Consider the following 20,680-nt stretch of genomic DNA (forward strand, 5'->3'; position numbering starts at 1 on the left):
TTTCCAGCAGGACTTGGCACCTGCCCACACTGCCAAATGTACCAATACCTGGTTTAAAGATCATGGAATCACTGTTCTTGATTGGCCAGCAAACTTGCCTGACCTAAACCCCATAGAGAATCTGTGGGGTATTGTCAAGAGGAAGATGAGAAACACCAGACCAAACAATGTAGACGAGCTGAAGGCTGCTATCATTTCTGGATTAAAAATCCTTTTTTTTTTTAATTGGTCTTATGTAATAATCTAATTCTCTGAGATACTAAATTTTGGGTTTTTACTAGCTGTAAGCTATAATCATCAAAATATAAAAAAAAAAAAAGAAAGAAAGAAAGAAACGTTTGAAATATATCACTCTGTTTATAACGCATCGATATAATATATGAGTTTCACTTTTTGAATTGAATTACTGAAATAAATTAACTTTCTGATATTTTGAGATGCACCTGTAAAGGTTCCCTGGGGGAGATTTTTCTTTTCCTCAGCAAAAGTGGACGTTCTCTTTAAATACAAGATACAGAGAACCTATGTGATGTGTCGGTCAAAAGAACACAGCACATTTGTTCTTCACTATCAATCCACTTTTTAGATTTTGAAGCTTGAAAACTAGAAAAGTAAAAAAAAAAATACAAGTGGAAACTTTAAGGCGGAAAAGAGCAATGAGCTCCGGCAGGAAGATTAACCAATGGGATAACCAGAAAAGCGTAATCCAGACCTCAGCCAATCAGAAGAGAAGTCATAACGGGAAGAGATGCCCACATAAGCCAATCGCCCTTTAGGCTCTTTTTGTAGGAAGGGAATACCGCTGTGAATTCTTCGTTATCCTTCATAGAGAGATGAATAATCAGACCTCATTCATTTCATGTGAGACACAACAGTGAGTATTGAGCACCATCTGGAGAAAACCTCAAGTCAAAACAAGTGCAATCGACCTTTTCTGCAGGTCAAGAAAGGAAGAACTCCGACTCCAGGAAAAAAAAAAAAAAAAAAAACAAAGAAACAAAAAAAACTATTTCTAATCCAGAATCTAAACCCTTCCTCTGCTGTCCAACAGATCACATGACCTCAGTCTTTATAATAGATATATCTACGGCTTCATTCCGCAGGTCTACAGCTGATCCGTTCCGCCATGACTGCTCGGCCGCCGCCGCGATGTGCAGTGCGCAGAGGTATTGTTCTTTGGTGACTGCTGGACATTCCTTGCCTGCAAAACAACCAAGACATTTCTTTAAAAGTGGTTGTAAACTTCAGACATAAAATATGAACAATGCATATTCCCTCTACAGCAGGGTTTCACAAATTTGCTTTGAATCTAGGAGCCAGCTAAAAAAAGTTAGGAGCCTTTTTTTTTTATTAACTAACAAAGCTTACAGGTGGGGGACATGTCACATGTTCCCGAAGGTGAACTTATCCTTTAACCCTTTCACAGCCAGAGCAGTTTGAGGTTTTTTCACACATTTAAAAAATTATTTTAGGCCTGAAGATTACACAAAACCCCCAAACATTATATATTTTCAGAAAGTAGACACCCTAGAGATAAAATAGCGGTACGTTCAAATTTTTTATGTCACACGATATGAATGCAAAGGTCTAGGAAACGCTAAATTTCAGTAAAAAAGACATTACAAGTTAAAAGCGGAGCTCCACCTAAAAGGGGAAGCTCCGCTTATCTGCTTCCCCCCCCCCTCCGATGCCACATTTGGTGTGTGTGTCACCGCTTCCCGGGAGACATGTCTCCCCGAAGTTCATTCGCCCCCCCCTTCCTCCTCCCCCCTCCACGGGCCATTCACAAAGCACAGCGCACTTCATGCATGCGCAGTAGTGAGCAGGTTGTTCAGCTGCAAGGATTCCCTGCTGCTTTCCCTTACAGGCAATGGCATCTGCAGCACCTGAGAGCCGATGGTAGTAGAGCTGGTAGTAGAGCATGTAGTAGAGCTGGTAGTAGAGCTGGGCCATGGAGGTGAAAGAGATGCAAGGAGAAGCTTTATGGGGGAGGTTGGGGTAGCAAACTGTGCATAGTGCACCCCTAAACCCTGCACACAACACACCCCTGAATGATGCACTCTGTACTTAGTCGTGAACTCTGCACATGGAGTAGTCGTGAACTCTGCACATGACGTAGTCGAGAACTCTGCACATGACGTAGTCGAGAACTCTGCACATGACGTAGTCGAGAACTCTGCACATGACGTAGTCGAGAACTCTGCACATGACGTAGTCGAGAACTCTGCACATGACGTAGTCGAGAACTCTGCACATGGCGTAGTCGAGAACTCTGCACATGGCGTAGTCGAGAACTCTGCACATGGCGTAGTCGAGAACTCTGCACATGGCATAGTCGAGAACTCTGCACATGGCATAGTCGAGAACTCTGCACATGGCATAGTCGAGAACTCTGCACATGGCATAGTCGAGAACTCTGCACATGGCATAGTCGAGAACTCTGCACATGGCATAGTCGAGAACTCTGCACATGGCATAGTCGAGAACTCTGCACATGGCATAGTCGAGAACTCTGCACATGGCATAGTCGAGAACTCTGCACATGGCATAGTCGAGAACTCTGCACATGGCATAGTCGAGAACTCTGCACATGGCATAGTCGAGAACTCTGCACATGGCATAGTCGAGAACTCTGCACATGGCATAGTCGAGAACTCTGCACATGGCATAGTCGAGAACTCTGCACATGGCATAGTCGAGAACTCTGCACATGGCATAGTCGAGAACTCTGCACATGGCATAGTCGAGAACTCTGCACATGGCATAGTCGAGAACTCTGCACATGGCATAGTCGAGAACTCTGCACATGGCATAGTCGAGAACTCTGCACATGGCATAGTCGAGAACTCTGCACATGGCATAGTCGAGAACTCTGCACATGGCATAGTCGAGAACTCTGCACATGGCATAGTCGAGAACTCTGCACATGGCATAGTCGAGAACTCTGCATAGTCGAGAACTCTGCATAGTCGTGAACTCTGCATAGTCGTGAACTCTGCATAGTCGTGAACTCTGCATAGTCGTGAACTCTGCATAGTCGTGAACTCTGCATAGTCGTGAACTCTGCATAGTCGTGAACTCTGCATAGTCGTGAACTCTGCATAGTCGTGAACTCTGCACTCTGCATGGTCGTGAACTCTGCACTCTGCATGGTCGTGAACTCTGCACTCTGCATGGTCGTGAACTCTGCACTCTGCATGGTCGTGAACTCTGCACTCTGCATGGTCGTGAACTCTGCACTCTGCATGGTCGTGAACTCTGCACTCTGCATGGTCGTGAACTCTGCACTCTGCATGGTCGTGAACTCTGCACATAGCATGGTCGTGAACTCTGCACATGGCACGGTCGTGAACTCTGCACATGGCACGGTCGTGAACTCTGCACATGGCACGGTCGTGAACTCTGCACATGGCACGGTCGTGAACTCTGCACATGGCACGGTCGTGAACTCTGCACATGGCACAGTCGTGAACTCTGCACATGGCACAGTCGTGAACTCTGCACATGGCACAGTCGTGAACTCTGCACATGGCACGGTCGTGAACTCTGCACATGGCACGGTCGTGAACTCTGCACATGGCACAGTCGTGAACTCTGCACATGGCACGGTCGTGAACTCTGCACATGGCACAGTCGTGAACTCTGCACATGGCACGGTCGTGAACTCTGCACATGGCACAGTCGTGAACTCTGCACATGGCACAGTCGTGAACTCTGCACATGGCACAGTCGTGAACTCTGCACATGGCACAGTCGTGAACTCTGCACATGGCACAGTCGTGAACTCTGCACATGGCACAGTCGTGAACTCTGCACATGGCACAGTCGTGAACTCTGCACATGGCACAGTCGTGAACTTTGCACATGGCACAGTCGTGAACTCTGCACATGGCACAGTCGTGAACTCTGCACATAGCACAGTCGTGAACTCTGCACATAGCACAGTCGTGAACTCTGCACATAGCACAGTCGTGAACTCTGCACATAGCACAGTCGTGAACTCTGCACATAGCACAGTCGTGAACTCTGCACATAGCACAGTCGTGAACTAATACACTTCTGAACCCTGAACGTAGCTCACCCCAGATACAACCGGCCCTTCGAGGAAAACCATACTGCTCATGCAGCCTGTGATGAAATTAAGTTTGACACCCCTGATTTAAATATTTCTGTGAATGAACTACAATTACCATCTGCCATTGTGGCAGGCGGCTTGTAGTTCTCACTGAACTACGAGCGCACTGGTGAGCGCTCTCGTAGTTTATTGATTTTTCTACGGGAGGTATGGGCAGACAGCTATACTGAGAGTTTACAGGAGCCTGACATTACACCCGTGATCTGCTGATAGCAGGTGCAATGCTCTGTAGGCTCCAGAAAAAAAAAAAAAAATATTGCGCATTTTTTTTTACATGAAAAAAATATGTGCATTTATTATTTGTTGTTAAAAAGTGAACGTCGCCTTTAAACTAACCTCCACAGTGATCCCCTACTGCTTCTCCCTACCTGGCCACCATTACAAATACCCAATGCTATCATACATCACGAGGGGGCACATATGACTTTTTCCCAATGATGCAGTACTCAAGCCTAGCAGCCACCATCTCCCCTGAGCTCAAACATTGGGTATTTCGGAGGACGTCCCAACAGAAGAAGGCCCAGTGTGTGAGTGTCGGAGAGGGGAGAATAAAGTGGTCTCAGGTAGAATTCACACAAACGCAGTCACTTGATAAAGGTTACATGGCCTCTTTAGGAAGGTGGCAATACTGACCTTTGATGGTGCGTATAAAGTGCTGGAAGAGATCTTTGTAAGCTTCTCTATACCTCTCATGATGTGAATGGGAAAGAGTTGGGAAAGACGAGTTATTCTCTATAATGCACAGAGGATTCTGATTGTCTAGACGTAATGATCCCTGACAGCCGTACAGCTAAGGAAAAAGAGGACATTGGGTTAGTTTGCAGAGACTTCATGCTTTGAACATCTTACAACTACAAAAACTGAACCTTAAACAAAGATTCTTATAAAGCATTGTGCAATCTGGCTGATCCCTGGAGCTATGTTTTTTTTTTTTTGTAATTCCTTTATTTTCAGAATGATGCATTTTAACAGTCATAAACAAATGACAGGGGTTATAATAAAAACAGAAACAGGAAACAAAGAGGGTTAACTGTTATGTATAGCAAGGTCAAATATCGAATCCCCCGGCTATGCACTCTGTAGTATACATGATGAGACCTAGCTGTGTGATGAGGTTCCAGCGTGCCCTGCCGGGGAGGCTTCCAGACAGTAACTTTACTAACCCAGTACAAATAGTATAGCCATTGGGGCCATACAGTAATATACATACTCACAACTGTTCGGGAGGCATGCCTCCCGAGAACCAGCTGGGCCCAGCCATGGGATGTAACAACTTGGGTGATACAAACCAGGATATTCACATTATCGGACTAAACCAGCCCATGACTGGGTACAAATTAGGGAAGGGAGGGCAGGGGGAACTTGGGGGGGGGGCTATGGTTTTTTGTGCGTGTCGCAGCTGGAGGTAGCGAAAGAACATGTGATTTGGTAAATCAAAGTTTTCTTTGAGTGTTTGAAATGATTTATCCGTCCCGTTGGCCACAACCTGTGACAGGTAAACAATGCCTCTAGCAACCCATAGTCTATGATCAGGGATTGTGGCAAGTTCAGGCAAAGCGGGGTTGTCCCAAAATGGAGTGTGGGAGTGGGGGGAGGGTGCTCAGCCCAGTCTCCTACAATGATGTGACAGCATACGCCTCTCACCACTGCCGTGAGACAGCCCCCGGGGCACGCAGAACAGGATTTGGAAGGGGTGTGATATTTGGCCGTGGAATTGTGAGCAGACCATATTGGAGTATCGGGTAGGGTTGCCACCTTTTGTTAAAGCCAAACCCGAACACTTTAGTGATGCACAGCATTTTTTTGTAGTACAAACTATACATCTATTTTGTGATAAAATAAACTTTATAAACACTATAGACTACCTGTGTATAAAAAGATATTATTACCTGCAAGTAGCTAATGTAACCTGGAGCCCTGCTTCACACTGAGGCAGGGTGGGGTGGGATTTGCAGTGATTCCTGTGCCTTTTCTGCCCCGCGTCACAATCATAGTCTGTCCATGTGAACTGCTGTGTTTGTCAATATTAACAACATCCCAAAACAGTTCACAAAATGCAGTGTAATTGTCAGAATCAGATTGCATAGGTGTGAACACCCACGTGATCCGATTCCAGTGCGGCAAAAAAAGTTGCATGCACCTTTTTTGTGTGGGTGCGGTGCGATTTGAGCCATACAAAATGAATGGGCTCAAAGTGCACTGCAAAGAATTGCATGTGTTTTGAACAGGAATGTGGTGCAATTCCTCTCTGAATCACATGCAGTTCCCTGCACCACACCAGTGTGAACATAGTTTCAAAGTAGTCCCCTTGTATAACAATGCAGAATTCAATGCAGCATTCAATGCAGCGTTTGATGGCACAGTGGCAGCATTTGATGGCACATTGGCAGCGTTTAATGGGCACAGTGGCAGCATTTGATGGGCATAGTGGCTGCGTTTGAGGGCACAGTGGCAGCGTTTGAGGCATAATGGCAGCGTTTGAGGGCACAGTGGCAGCGTTTGATGATTTTTGCGCCCCCCCCACAAAAATTTAGAGCACCAGCCGCCAATGAGCATAATAGGTAACGCCCCCCCCCCTTAGAGATCCTGCTAGCTCTAAATCCCTTAAGTATCCGACAGTGAGACCTCCATAGAGACCTCCATAGAGCAAGACAAAACCCTCTTACCTTCCAGGAGCCGCTGCAAAGATGTGTGTGCGAAGTGGGGGCGGAGTCTAACACCATGCTCTCTCACTCTCATCGCGTCCCTGGTTGCTAGGACACCAGACAGTTCCATTCACTGTCTCTGGCTGGCATCGGCGCCGGTGATTGGGACCTGGGTGGAAGAGAGAGCGCAGCCACAGAGCCACAGACAGTGCAGTATGATCCGGGCGGCTGCTGCAGGACATTGGCCCCCCAGAACGCTGGAACAGGAAAGAAGGGGGGCCATGCTGCTGGCGGTAGAACCTGGAGAGAGAGGAGTTGCCTGATTGTAACATTGCGGGGGTTCTTCTTCTGGAGAGGTGGAGGGGTTAGTCTGCTGGCGGGAGAGAGAATCTATTCTGACACACAGGCGGGGGGTGGCTGATGATCTGGAGCCTGAGACTAGTCTAGAGCGGAGCCTATGCATTGCTGCTGTGTCCGGGTGTCGGGAGAACACAAACCCAGGCACAGCTGTAAAAACCCGGGCTGTCCGGGTCATTCCCATACAGGTGGTAACCCTAGTATCGGGTTCTGTCGGTGTGATTGAAGTGGAAGAAGTGGGAGAGTTGGGATGCTATGTAGTACGTGAATAGGTCAGGGAGTGCTGTGCCCCCCGACTCAGTTGGACATTTTAGAACCTTCATCGATAATTTATGCCGGGATGAGCCCCATATGAAGGAGTTAAGGATAGATTCCATTGCTTTAAATATGCGCACAGGGAGAGGTATTGGGGCTTGCCAAAAAATGTATAATAACTTAGGGAGAAGGATCATTTTCACCAGGCTAATACGGCCCATGACCCCTAGAGGAAGTCTGGACCATGTCTGTGTTTTGGTTTTTAATGTGTTGAACAGTGGTTCAATATTAAGGGTGATAAAATCAGGGAGAGATCGAGAGATGTGGATACCCAAATATTTAATGGTGCTTGCCCTTACCAAGGGGAGGGTGGCTTGGTCGGCCGTAGGGACACCCATATCAAGTGGGAGGATTTGAGATTTAGTCCAGTTTTTCTGTAGCCCGGAGAACGCCCCAAAGTCTGTGATAATACGAAGAGCGGTCCGGAGTGAGGGGCCTGAGTCAGAGAGGTAGAGGAGCATGTCATTGGCGTATAGGCTTATTACCTCCGTCGTCTGACCGCAGCGAAGGCCCCTGATGTCAGGATGACATCGAAAAGCTGTCGCAAGGGGTTCTACAGCAAGGGCATAGAGCATAGGCGAGATTGGGCAGCCCTGCGAGATAATGTGAAGGAAGAAGAGATCCTGCCGTTTACCTGTATGCGTGCTGTGGGGGCCTGGTATAAAAGTTGAAGCCATTTTATAAATTTAGGACCGAAGCCGAATCTTTTGAGGCATTCCCACAAATAGCTCCACTCTACAGAGTCAAACGCTTTGGCTGCGTCCAGGCTGACCACTACTCTGGTGCCCATGTCTGTATGCTGAGCTTGGAGATTAGTGTGAAGCCTCGTGAGATTAAAGGCTGTATTTTTATCTGGCATAAAGCCAGTCTGATCGGGGTGAATTAGGCTGGATATTACTTTGTTAAGACGCATGGCCAGAATTTTTGCCAGTATCTTGACGTCTAGTTGGAGAAGGGATATAGGTCTGTATGACTCGGGGAAGAGAGGGTCCTTGCCTGGTTTAGGTATAAGGACAATAAGGGCTTCGCTCATGGAGATTGGGAGAGTGTTTGTATCGAAAATGTGCGTATATAGTTTACAGAGCTTGGGAATTAAAATCTCACTGAATTGTTTGTAGAACTCTAGGGGAAGTCCGTCAGAGCCGGGTGCCTTGGATGTGGGGAGCGAGGCAAATACTTCTAAAATGCATTCCGTAGTAATTGGTGCTTCAAGTTGAGCCACCTGTGGGGGTGACAGTGTAGGGAAGGCTATATCTTGCAAGAAATCTGAGAGTTCAGCCGGAGAGTGTCGGGAGGTGGAAGAATAAAGAGCAGAGTAGAAGGACCTGAACTCCTCAGCCACCTGGTCAGGATCTGATATCCTAATCCCGGAGGGCGACTGGAGAGATATCACTACAGGAGGCTTGTGGTCTAAGTGGGCCATATATGCGAGGAGCTTGCCAGCACGCTCGCCATGTTTGAAGACACGCTGTTTGGTGAAGAAGATACCTTGTTTGGCCCTTTCGAAGTGTAGCTGATTTGTAAGTCTGGAGTGCATGTGTACACGAGAGGCATTGGCAGCAGTAGGGTTATCCTGAAAAGCCTGCTCTAAGGTGTCTAGGTGGTCCTCTGCTTGGTGAAGCAGCTGTTTGGAGGTAGCTTTGTGGCGGTTGATACGTATGGAGAGAATCATACGGGCGTGTGCCTTGAAGGCCCCCCATATGGAGCCAACCCGAGCAGTGCCGTCATTGATGCGAAAGTAGTGTCCCCATTCACGCTGGATACCCTCTAAATCAGGGAGAATGGTAAGCCAAAATGGGTTTAGCCTCCATATCTTAGCAGTAGGGGGAGACGGCAGCCGAAGTGTGATCCAATATGGGGAGTGGTCAGAGAGCACTCTGGCACCAAAGCCCACGTCCATAAGGTATGGAAGTAGAGGGGGAGCAAGAAGAATAAAATCTATGCGGGACATGGACGATCGTGAGGGTGTGAAGCAGGAGAAACATAGTTTTGACGGATGTGTGTGTCTTCAGGTGTCAGGAAGGGCAAACTCTGTGAGGAATTTACCGAATCTAGTGGTGTTGGGTATTGAAGGGAGGGGGTTAGCGGGACTTAATCTGTCTAGGTGTGGGTTTATGACCGTGTTAAAGTCCCCCGCCCAGACTGCCGGCACCGAGGGGTGATGAGACATGAAGGCAACACCCTGTTGTAACATGGCAAATTGAAATGGGGGGGGTATAAAAGGCCAAGAGAAGGATCTCCAGGCCCCTAATTGTAGCATGCAAAAATAACGTCCGGCCCTGAGGGTCCGACTGCAAGGTGTGTATTTGGAATTGCACCGTTTTGGCAATAACTATTGTGGAGCCTGGTATAACCAGCCCACCCATGGCTTTTTGAAGCATTGTTGTTTTTGACCTGCAAGATAAGTTTCGATCAGGATAGAAATATCTGCTCGCTGGGATTTGAGATGCGAAAGTACCGCTGTTCGTTTAGCCTTCTCACCGAGGCCCCGAACATTCCAGGTTAAAATTTTAAGTGAAGCCATGACATAGGGGGGTCGGCCAAAAAGTGCAGTTGGACTCTCAGGACGCGACGAACAGTACAGAAAAGGACACACATCTCAATACAGTTTCTAACATAATAAACAGGTGCATTAAATAACCGTAGGCTATAGGGTTCAAATGGGGAGCCCCACATCCGTGACTGAATATTGCAGAAAGTACATTGTAACCACACCCTGCTCAGGGGTGTTATATGCCTGAAGGAACAAATCAGAACTGACAATGTCAGCTGCTTAAGTAGAGCAAGGTGGTGTGTGCAGCATGTCAATATGAAGAACAGAAAAAACAAAAATAAAAATGCATAAAAAACTGGAGTCAAACTCACTGCATAGACTCTGTACCAGCAAGGCAGATTCAACACACTGCCATCCATAATAATGGAGGGGGCAGAGGCTGGACAGGGAAACATTTGCAGGTTGGTAACAGTCAGCGGTGGCAAGTGGGCCACAGTCTCAAGGTGACCAACTTGATCAGGGGGGGCGATCAAGCTGAAAAGCGCACGGCAAGATTGGAGAGGTAGTCAGTCTCCCGGATTGCGGGTGCGAGTAGGCCGTTCGAAACTTATAAAGGGGACATATTGGCAATAAAACGGCAATATCAGTTGATGCGGAGAAAGAAGGAGCGAGAGGGCTGTAGGTTTCAACTGGGGGCATGTAATGAATCAAGATAAAACGCTTCAGTGTATAGAGCCCCAACTCACGGTTTCCGTAGATAACAGGGTGGATCAAACAAGTTGTACGTAGCAGTCAGCGGGCTTCAGGCAGCCAGAGGCTGCGATGCACGTAGGTTGAGGGATTATGCGGGACCCGGATTGGGCGCATCACGTTGCTCCAGCCAGGAGAGAACAGCCTGTGGGTCTTCAAAAAACTGCGCCTTGCCATCGCTCACCACATGAAGACGTGCTGGAAAGAGCATTGCGTAGGTCAGATGGTGGATACGGAGTTGTCGTTTTGCCTCTGTAAAGCGCAATCTCTTCTTTTGAACCTCAGCTGAGAAATCCGGGTAAACCGCCACAGTTGAGTTGCCCAGGGGAATGTTTCCTCTCTCACGTGTAAGTCGAAGGATTGTATCTTGATCTCTATAGTTTAAAAAATTGGCAATAAAAGTTCTTGGCGGGGCACCCACAGGTGGTTTCGCAGCAAGGCGGTGAGCGTGCTCCACAACAAATGTGGAGGAAAAGGCCTCTCTGCCAAAAGTCTTAGTAAGCAAGTTTTATAGGTAGGTGGGGGGGTCAGCGCCCTCAGCCCTCTCAGGGAGCCCTACAAAGCGGAGATTGCATCTGCGGAGGCGGTTCTCCATGTCATCTTGCTTGGAGAGAACCATATTCAGTTGATGCTGTAGCTGCTCGGTAGTGATCTGCAGTGGATGCAGGCCCTCCTCCACGTGGTTAACGCGGCGCTCTGTCTCGGACACCCTCTCACGGAGCTTGTGGACATCCTGTCGGATAAGAGAGATGTCGATCTTTACCTCCTCAATCCTGGAGGTGAGGGTGGATTGGCAGAGGGCAATAGCCTCCAGCACTCTGGCTGTGTCGCCGGAGGCCTGGTCGTCTGGTAAAGGAGACTGAGCGGCGCCATCTTCCTCTCCCGGGTCTCGATCGTCATGGCGGTATTGAGCCGATTTCGCCGCCGCTCCGGATCATTTTGGAGGGGACATGTCGGCCACTAGACGGGCAGGTGTACCGGGTCTTACAGGCGTCTTTCAGCGGGGAATATAGCCCTGAGGATCGCAGTTTAGGATGTCTCAAGCAGAGCTCTCACGCCGCGCGTCCTACCCCATGCAGCTCCAGACCACGCCCCCTCGGGAGCTATGGTTTTTTAAACTTCCGCAAAGCTAAATTCCAGGAATTCAGTCACTTTGTAAAAAGTGAAGGCACACTATGAGTTAAGTCCAAGGAGGTGCATGACATCCCGGGCTGGATAATTTCTATTATTTACATTTGACAGGCTTATTGCTCAGCTGGAGAGACACTCTGGGGATCCGAGGGGAGAGAAACACACAGAGCAGCTATGTCTGCCCCTCCCCTCTACTGCTCATTCACAGAACCCTTTGTATTTTAGGAATGTGTTCACATAGTACCAAGGCTTCTGTGATTAGCCAGGAGGAGGGGAGGGGTAGGCACAGCAGCTGCAGCAACTCTCCTGTTCAAGATGCAGTGCTCAGAAGGATCAGCGTTGCGCTCTCGGAACTACAGTGATAACTGTCTTCTGGGAGTGCTATAAAAGCTGTCAGATATAAATTATAAAGCTAAGCTCAGGAGGTGTCATGCACCTCGCTGGACTTAACCCATGGCGTGCCCTCATTTTTTACAAAGGCGCTGAAGACATCTAGAATCATCTAGTCCTTTTCTATGCAGCCTGAAGGTCCCTAAAAGGGACATAAAATTTATTTGGGTACAGCGTCGCACGACTGCGCAATTGTCAGTTAAAGTAACACAGGCCTGGTGAGGAAGGGGTTAAAACCTTTCCGGGGCTGAAGTGGTTAAGGTAAAAAAGAAAAAAAAAAAAACCTTCAGCCTTTAGAACTACTTTAAATTTTTAAAATTGCAATATCACAATAATGAAGTAAAAAGAAGGAACCAGGGAAAGGAAAACATAAGCAGATAAAATTTCAGCTTTAAATTTCTCCAGTCTGGTAAACACCCTCAAATGCCTCTTTCTAAATGTGAATAAGTCCAGCTTAAAGGGGAACTGCAGTCTGCTCACATAATTTGTAATAAAAATATCTGTGCCATTCTGAAGCTTCCCTCCAACCACTTTGCATATTTATTTTATATATACTGCGATTCTGTACTTACCAAATATGCTGCAGAAATCTCCCTCCACTAAGTCTGGCTGCAGCTATTTTAACTGTGGGCAGCTGAAGCTGCTGCCTGTTCACTTCCGGGATTTACACAGACACACAGAGGCACACCTCCAGCTCTGCAGCTTTCATTGGCCCTCGTATGACTCCTTTCTGGCAAACGCTCACAAGAGTGAGAAAGAGCTGTGCATGATAAACCTAGGCTTTTTACAAGAAACAGGAAGTGGGCTGTATAAGGTATTTACTGGCAGAAAAAAAAAAGTTTTACTATCCAAAGTTAAAACAACAAAGGCAGAAGTTTTAATAGATGGAAAGATGAAAAAAGTTCTGCTTTAATTATCTTTTTTCTCTTCATAACTTTCTCCAGGTCTCCTATTAATTTATTTTCCTTTTCCTCTTTCCAGAGTCAGCACCTCCAAACTATGGAGGTTCATTTTGGGACTGTACCAGAAAATCTACACCTGGAATTGACTCTGCTTGCTGTGGCGAAACACTTTGCAACCGAACACCAAAAGCAATAAATATTTTTTTCACAAAAAGAAAAAAAAAAAAATGTTGGACTTATAAAGGTATATAAACAAACAAACAAACAAACGGGGGATCTGAAGGTTCAGCTCCAAAATTCCTCAAAGACCATCAGCCATAATAGGTGGGACAACCCAAGGAGAGCAGTGACAAAAGCCATCCATTAGCACAGGATGACACCACTACAGGGATGTATTGTATATAAGGAAGCCGGGTGTGTTCTGAGTTTTTCATGTGAATTATGCATTATGTGCACATTTTAAGTTTTCTTTCTCATGTAGCCCGGCCTTACCTCCAGCCTTTGGTCGCAGGTTTTTGTGCAGTGCTGACTGATGTCCAAACTCACTATGGCTCCGCTAGAAAACTTCATGCTGATGTTCACAGTATCCGCATCCTTCATTGTGCCCAGATCTAGGCAAGGAAAGAAGTATTAATTAAATGGTTGCGGTATCACACAAAACGTAAAAAAAAGCTCAACTCCAGGCAGGTATGAAAAACACAAAGGAATGGAACTCTGTATTAACCACTTGAGCCCCGGACCATTATGCTGCCTAAGGACCAGAGGTCTTTTTCCAATTTGGCACTGCGTCGCTTTAACTGCTAATTGCGCGGTCATGCAATGCTGTACCCAAACGAAATTTGCGTCCTTTTCTTCCCACAAATAGAGCTTTCTTTTGATGGTATTTGATCACCTCTGCGGTTTTTATTTTTTGCGCTATAAACGGAAAAAGACCGAAAATTTTGAAAAAAAATGATATTTTCTACTTTTTGTTATAAAAAAAATCCAATAAACTCAATTTTAGTCATACATTTAGGCCAAAATGTATTCGGCCACATGTCTTTGGTAAAAAAAATGTCAATAAGCGTATATTTATTGGTTTGCGCAAAAGTTATAGCGTCTACAAACTAGGGTACATTTTCTGGAATTTACACAGCTTTTAGTTTATGACTGCCTATGTCATTTCTTGAGGTGCTAAAATGGCAGGGCAGTACAAAACCCCCCCAAATGACCCCATTTTGGAAAGTAGACACCCCAAGGAAATTGCTGAGAGGCATGTTGAACCCATTGAATATTTATTTTTTTTGTCCCAAGTGATTGAAAAATGACAAAAAAAAAAAAAAAAAAAAATATTTACAAAAAGTCGTCACTAAATGATATATTGCTCACACAGGCCATGGGCCTATGTGGAATTGCACCCCAAAATACATTTAGCTGCTTCTCCTGAGTATGGGGATACCACATGTGTGGGACTTTTGGGAGCCTAGCCGCGTACGGGGCCCCGAAAACCAATCACCGCCTTCAGGATTTCTAAGGGTGTAAATTTTTGCTTTCACTCTTCACTGCCTATCACAGTTTCGGAGGCCATGGAATGCCCAGGTGGCACAAAACCCCCCAAAATGACCCCATTTTGGAAAGTAGACACCCCAAGCTATTTGCTGAGAGGCATATTGAGTCCATGGAATATTTTATATTTTGACACAAGTTGCGGGAAAGTGACACTTTTTTTTTTTTTTTTTTTTTTTTTTTCATAAAGTTGTCACTAAATGATATATTGCTCACACAGGCCATGGGCATATGTGGAATTGCACCCCAAAATACATTTAGCTGCTTCTCCTGAGTATGGGGATACCACATGTGTGGGACTTTTTGGGAGCCTAGCCGCGTACTGGACCCCGAAAACCAATCACTGCCTTCAGGATTTCTAAGGGTGAAAATTTTTGATTTCACTCTTTACTGCCTATCACAGTTTCGGAGGCCATGGAATGCCCAGGTGGCACAAAACCCCCCCAAATGACCCCATTTTGGAAAGTAGACACCCCAAGCTATTTGCTGAAAGGCATGGTGAGTATTTTGCAGCTCTCATTTGTTTTTGAAAATGAAGAAAGACAAGAAAAAACATTTTTTTTTTTCTTTTTTCAATTTTCAAAACTTTGTGACAAAAAGTGAGGTCTGCAAAATACTCACTATACCTCTCAGCAAATAGCTTGGGGTGTCTACTTTCCAAAATGGGGTCATTTGGGGGGGTTTTGTGCCACCTGGGCTTTCCATGGCCTCCGAAACTGTGATAGGCAGTGAAGAGTGAAATCAAAAATTCACGCCCTTAGAAAGCCTGAAGGCGGTGCTTGGTTTTCGGGGTCCCGTACGCGGCTAGGCTCCCAAAAAGTCTCACACATGTGGTATCCCCGTACTCAGGAGAAGCAGCAGAATGTATTTTGGGGTGTAATTTCACATATTTCTATGGCATGTTTGAGCAATATATCATTTAGTGACAACTTTGTGCAAAAAAAAAAAAAAAAAAAAAAAAAATTTGTCTCTTTCCCGCAACTTGTGTCACAATATAAAATATTCCATGGACTCGACATGCCTCTCAGCAAATAGCTTGGGGTGTCTACTTTCCAAAATGGGGTCATTTGGGGGGGTTTTGAACTGTCCTGGCATTTTATGCACAACATTTAGAAGCTTATGTCACACATCACCCACTCTTCTAACCACTTGAAGACAAAGCCCTTTCTGACACTTATTGTTTACATGAAAAAGTTTTTTTTTTTTTGCAAAAAAATTACTTTGAACCCCCAAACATTATATATTTTTTTAAAGCAAATGCCCTACAGATTAAAATGGTGGGTGTTTCATTTTTTTTTTTCACACAGTAATTGCGCAGCGATTTTTCAAACGCATTTTTTGGGGAAAAAAACACACTTTTTTTAATTTTAATGCACTAAAACACGCTATATTGCCCAAATGTTTGATGAAATAAAAAAGATGATCTTAGGCCGAGTACATGGATACCAAACATGACATGCTTTAAAATTGCGCACAAACGTGCAGTGGCAACAAAATAAATACATGTTTAAAAGCCTCAAAAGCCTTTACAGGTTACCACTTTAGATTTACAGAGGAGGTCTACTGGAAAAATTACTGCACTCGATCTGGCCTTCGCGGTGATACCTCACATGCATGGTGCAATTGCTGTTTATGTTTGACGACAGACCGCCGCTTGCGTTCGCCTTAGAGCGCGAGAGCAGGGGGCGACAGGGGTGTTTTTTTTTTTTTTTTTTTTTTTTCTTTATTATTTTTTTGCTTTTTTAATCTTACTTTTAAACTGTTCCTTTCATATTTTTTTTTTTAATCATTTTTATTGTTATCTCGGGGAATGTAAATATCCCCTATGATAGCAATAGGTAGTGACAGGTACTCTTTTTTGAAAAAATTGTGGTCTATTAGACCCTAGATCTCTCCTCTGCCCTCAAAGCATCTGACCACACCAAGATCGGTGTGATAAAATGCTTCCCCAATTTCCCAATGGCGCTATTTACATCCGGCGAAATCTAAGTCATGAAATACTCGTAGCTTCCGGTTTCTTAGGCCATAGAGATGTTTGGAGCCACTCTGGTCTCTGATCAGCTCTATGGTCAGCTGGCTGAATCACCGGCTGCATTCTCAGGTTCCCTGTTGAGACAGGAGAGCCAGAGAAAAACACGGAAGACGGTGGGGGGGGGGGGGGGGGCATTCCCTCCCACGGCTTGTAAAAGCAGTCTAGAGGCTAATTAGCCGCTAGGATTGCTTTTACATGAAAGCCGACCGCTGGCTGAAAAGAATGATACCAAGATGATACCTAAACCTGCAGGCATCATTCTGGTATAACCACTCAAAGTCGTGAATGGCGTACCTGAAGACAAAAAAATGGTTAACAATGGTTAACAATAAAGCACAGTAAAGTGTAAATAATTACACACCTGAAAAACAAACATGATAAAACATAATAACAATAACAATAACAATAAAACATTGCAGAATAGAATACAGTAAAAAAGAGCAGAACAATAGAGAGAGAGAATAGAGAGAGAGAGAACAATAAAACAACAACTATTTTTTTTTATTTCATATTTTTTTTTTTTTTTTACACTTTTTTTGTAACTAACTTTTATAACGGTAACCGGTTCCAGGTTCGGGTCTCTCAAAATGCGATGGCATCTTTGGAGACCCTGTGAAAGTGTGCCTAGTCTGTGCAATGCTGTACCCTACGCTAATACTCAACTAGTGAATGGTAGCGTTCAAAACATTCACCAATGCAAAGACCAGGATTGTCAGGACAGGAGGGACAATAATAGCGGGTGTCACGCCTATATCCGCGCTCTTACTGCAGACACAACATCTTTTTTGGGGGTTCGTTGGGTAGGGGTACTCGGGAGGACATAAAAATGCCTCTCATGCAGCCGACTGCATTTGGTTGGGGATGTGAATGGGGGAAGTACGGGCGCTGCAGAAGTGGTGGGTTCCCAATTAGGATTGGCGAATGCAGCAGGAAGGGCACTATGGGCACGATGGGCCTGTGTTTGTCTTTTTGGTGGCAGCGGGACACTACTTGTGCTTGCCACCTCACCAGCTTCAACTGCACTTATGGGACTCGCCACGTCACCAAGTGTTACTGCAGTGCTGGTTTGACTACGACCGGGGTGTACTAGGCCGCTGGCGCTTGCCAGTTCACCAAAACGCTACCAAAAAACGTTAGCGATCGCAGGGATCAGGCCTGACTCTGCGAACGCTGCAGTTATGCGTTTAGTGTTTTGTGTCAGTGATCGATCGATACTGCACTTGGGTGGGCTGGGCCGGGCCGGGCGGAGGGGCAAAACGCAGGTGCTAGCAGGTATCTGGGCTGATCCCGCTAACACTGCGTTTTTGGGAACCCTAAACTGCTGGTGACGCTAGTATAGATCTGATCGGATCAGATATTGATGCGATCAGATACTATACCACTAAGGGAGGTGTACGGTGCGTGCGTGGGTGTTAGCGGGTACTGGCGCTAACCTGACGCCTGGGGCTGGTGCTTGCCAGTTCACCAAAATGCTACCAAAAAACTGTTAGCGATCGCAGGGATCAGGCCTGACTCTGTGAACGCTGCAGTTATGCGTTTAGTGTTTTGTAAGTGACAGTGATCGATCGATACTGCACTTGGGTGGGCTGGGCGGAGGCACAAAACGCAGGTGCTAGCAGGTATCTGGGCTGATCCCGCTAACACTGCGTTTTTGGGAACCCTAAACTGCTGGGGACGCTAGTATAGATCTGATCGGATCAGATATTGATCCGATCAGATACTATACCACTAAGGGAGGCGTATGCTGCATGCGTGGGTGTTAGCGGTACTGGCGCTAATCTGACGCTGCCTGGGGCGACGCATATCACCGCCGGGCGATCAGGGGGCTAAACCTTTATTCGGTAATAAACGGCGGGTGCCCTGACACTATAAAAAATAAACGAACTAACCAGCGTCATCCGTAACGGTTATACGGTGATCAGTGGTGAAAGGGTTAACTAGGGGGCAATCAAGGGGTTAAAACATTTATTAGGTAGTATATGGGGGTCCCTGACGCTATAAAACGCTGACGGCGAACCTAAATATTTACCTCACTAACTAGCGTCACCAGCGACACTAATACAGCGATCAGAAAAATGATCGCTTAGTGACACTGGTGACAGGGGGTGATCAAGGGGTTAAAACTTTATTAGGGGGGGTTAGGGGGGTACCCTAGACCTAAAGGGGGGGTAATACTCAACACTGTAACTGTCACAAACTGACACTATGCAGTAATCAGAAAAAAAAAAAAAAAAAACTGCTGGTGTCAGTTTGTGACAGGGGGGGGGGGTGATTGGGGGGGATCGGGGGGCGATCGGGGGGGGGATCGGGGGTGTTTTGTGTGCCTGGCATGTTCTACTGTGTGTGTGTGTGTTGTGCACTCACATAGATGTCTTCTCTCCTCGGGCCGGAACGGAAAATACCGACCTGAGGGGAGATGACATCACTTCCTTTGCTGCTGTTTAGCATACAGCAGCAAAGGAGTGTTCTCATTGGCCGGCGGCGATCGCGAGGGGGGGGCCACGAACGGATGGTCTCCCCCTCATCACGGATCGCCGCTGGACAAAAGACGACCGCCTCGGGCACCGGGGGGGATCCGATCGGACCCCCCACCCGCGGAAGGCAAATCACGTATATGTACGTGATTTTGCCTGTCCGTGCCACTTTGCTGACGTACATCGGCGTGAGGCGGTCGTCAAGTGGTTAAAGCAGAACTTCACTCTCCTAAGGTAGGTATAACATGTTTACTACAAAAAAAAAAAAAAAAATTGCATTCATAATCATTTTAACCGCTTGCCGACCGTATACTGTAATATATATATATATATATATATATATATATATATATATATATTACATATATAATATATATATATATATATATAATATATACATATTATATGGCAGCAAAGGCAGCTCTCCTGCGAGTGATCACGTACCTGTACATGATCCTGCACTTCCAGGTCTGGGGCGTGCACGCGTGCCGCCCAGCAACCCACTCACGCTGTGATTGGACACAGCAGGAGCCAATCAGCGGTTCTGGAGGACTCAATGTTCGCCGGGACCCGCCGAATGCTACAGGAAAGAAGCAGAATGGCGGTCTGCCTATGTAAACAAGGCAGATCGTGGTTCTGTCAGAGAGAAGGTACTGATCCTGTGTTTCTGCTAAGCAGGAACACAGATCTCTGCCTCCCCCCCCCCCCCCCCCTCGCGGTAGTAAGCACAACTTAGGAACACATTTAACCCTTTGATCGCTCCTGTTAACCACTTTCATGCCAGTGTCATTAGTACAGTCACAGTGCATATCTTTTTAGCACTGATCACTGCATTAGTGTCACTGGTCCCCCAAAAAGTGTCAAAAGTGTCAGTTAGGTGTTCGATTTGTCCACCCGCAATATCGTAGTCCCGTTATAAGTCGCCACCATTACTAGTAAAAAAAAAAAATTAAGAAAAATATCCCATAGTTTGTAGACGCTTTTGCGCAACCTAAACAATATATGCTTATTGGGATTTATTGGCCAGCAGCCTATGTGTTTTCCAAAGTGTCCCTAATTATAGGACGTAGCAGAATACATATTGGCCCAAATTGATGAAGAAATTCGATTTTTTCTATTTTTTTTATTGGATAGGTTTTATAGCAGAAAGTAAAAACATTTTTTTATTTTTTTTAAATATTGCTGGTCTTTTTTTGTATATAGCGCAAAATCAAAAACCGCAGCGGTGATCAAATACCACCAAAAGAAGGCTCTATTTGTGGGGAAAAAAAGGACAACAATTTTATTTAGGTACAGCGTCGCATGACTATGCAATTGTTAGTTAAAAAACGCAAAAAATGGCCTGGTCATGAAGGGGATAAACCTTCCAGAGCTGAAGTGAAGTGGTTACATGAACTAGGAGGACATGGCTACTTAAACACAGACAGTTTTTGTAAAGGTAGAACATATACATTTGGTGATGTACGTCCCATAGTTGGGGCACTTTCGACAAAACTTTGGGTGGAAGAAA

At 45.8% G+C, this 20,680-nt stretch overlaps 1 protein-coding gene across 1 annotated transcript in view; it reads right to left on the minus strand.

Annotated features, from left to right (window-relative positions):
- Positions 1–337: 337 nt before the first annotated feature.
- LOC141111365 (myo-inositol 2-dehydrogenase-like) overlaps positions 338–20,680 on the minus strand; it is a gene marked incomplete in the record, with an annotated part of 38,623 nt that continues 18,280 nt past the window's right edge. The window contains 3 exon segments of the mRNA XM_073603603.1: positions 338–1,201; positions 4,769–4,925; positions 13,612–13,730. Of these exon segments, the coding sequence (XP_073459704.1) occupies positions 1,053–1,201; positions 4,769–4,925; positions 13,612–13,730 (425 nt within the window).

The sequence above is a fragment of the Aquarana catesbeiana genome, linkage group LG10 (assembly GCF_042186555.1).
Source record: "Aquarana catesbeiana isolate 2022-GZ linkage group LG10, ASM4218655v1, whole genome shotgun sequence".
Classification (NCBI taxonomy): domain Eukaryota; kingdom Metazoa; phylum Chordata; class Amphibia; order Anura; family Ranidae; genus Aquarana; species Aquarana catesbeiana.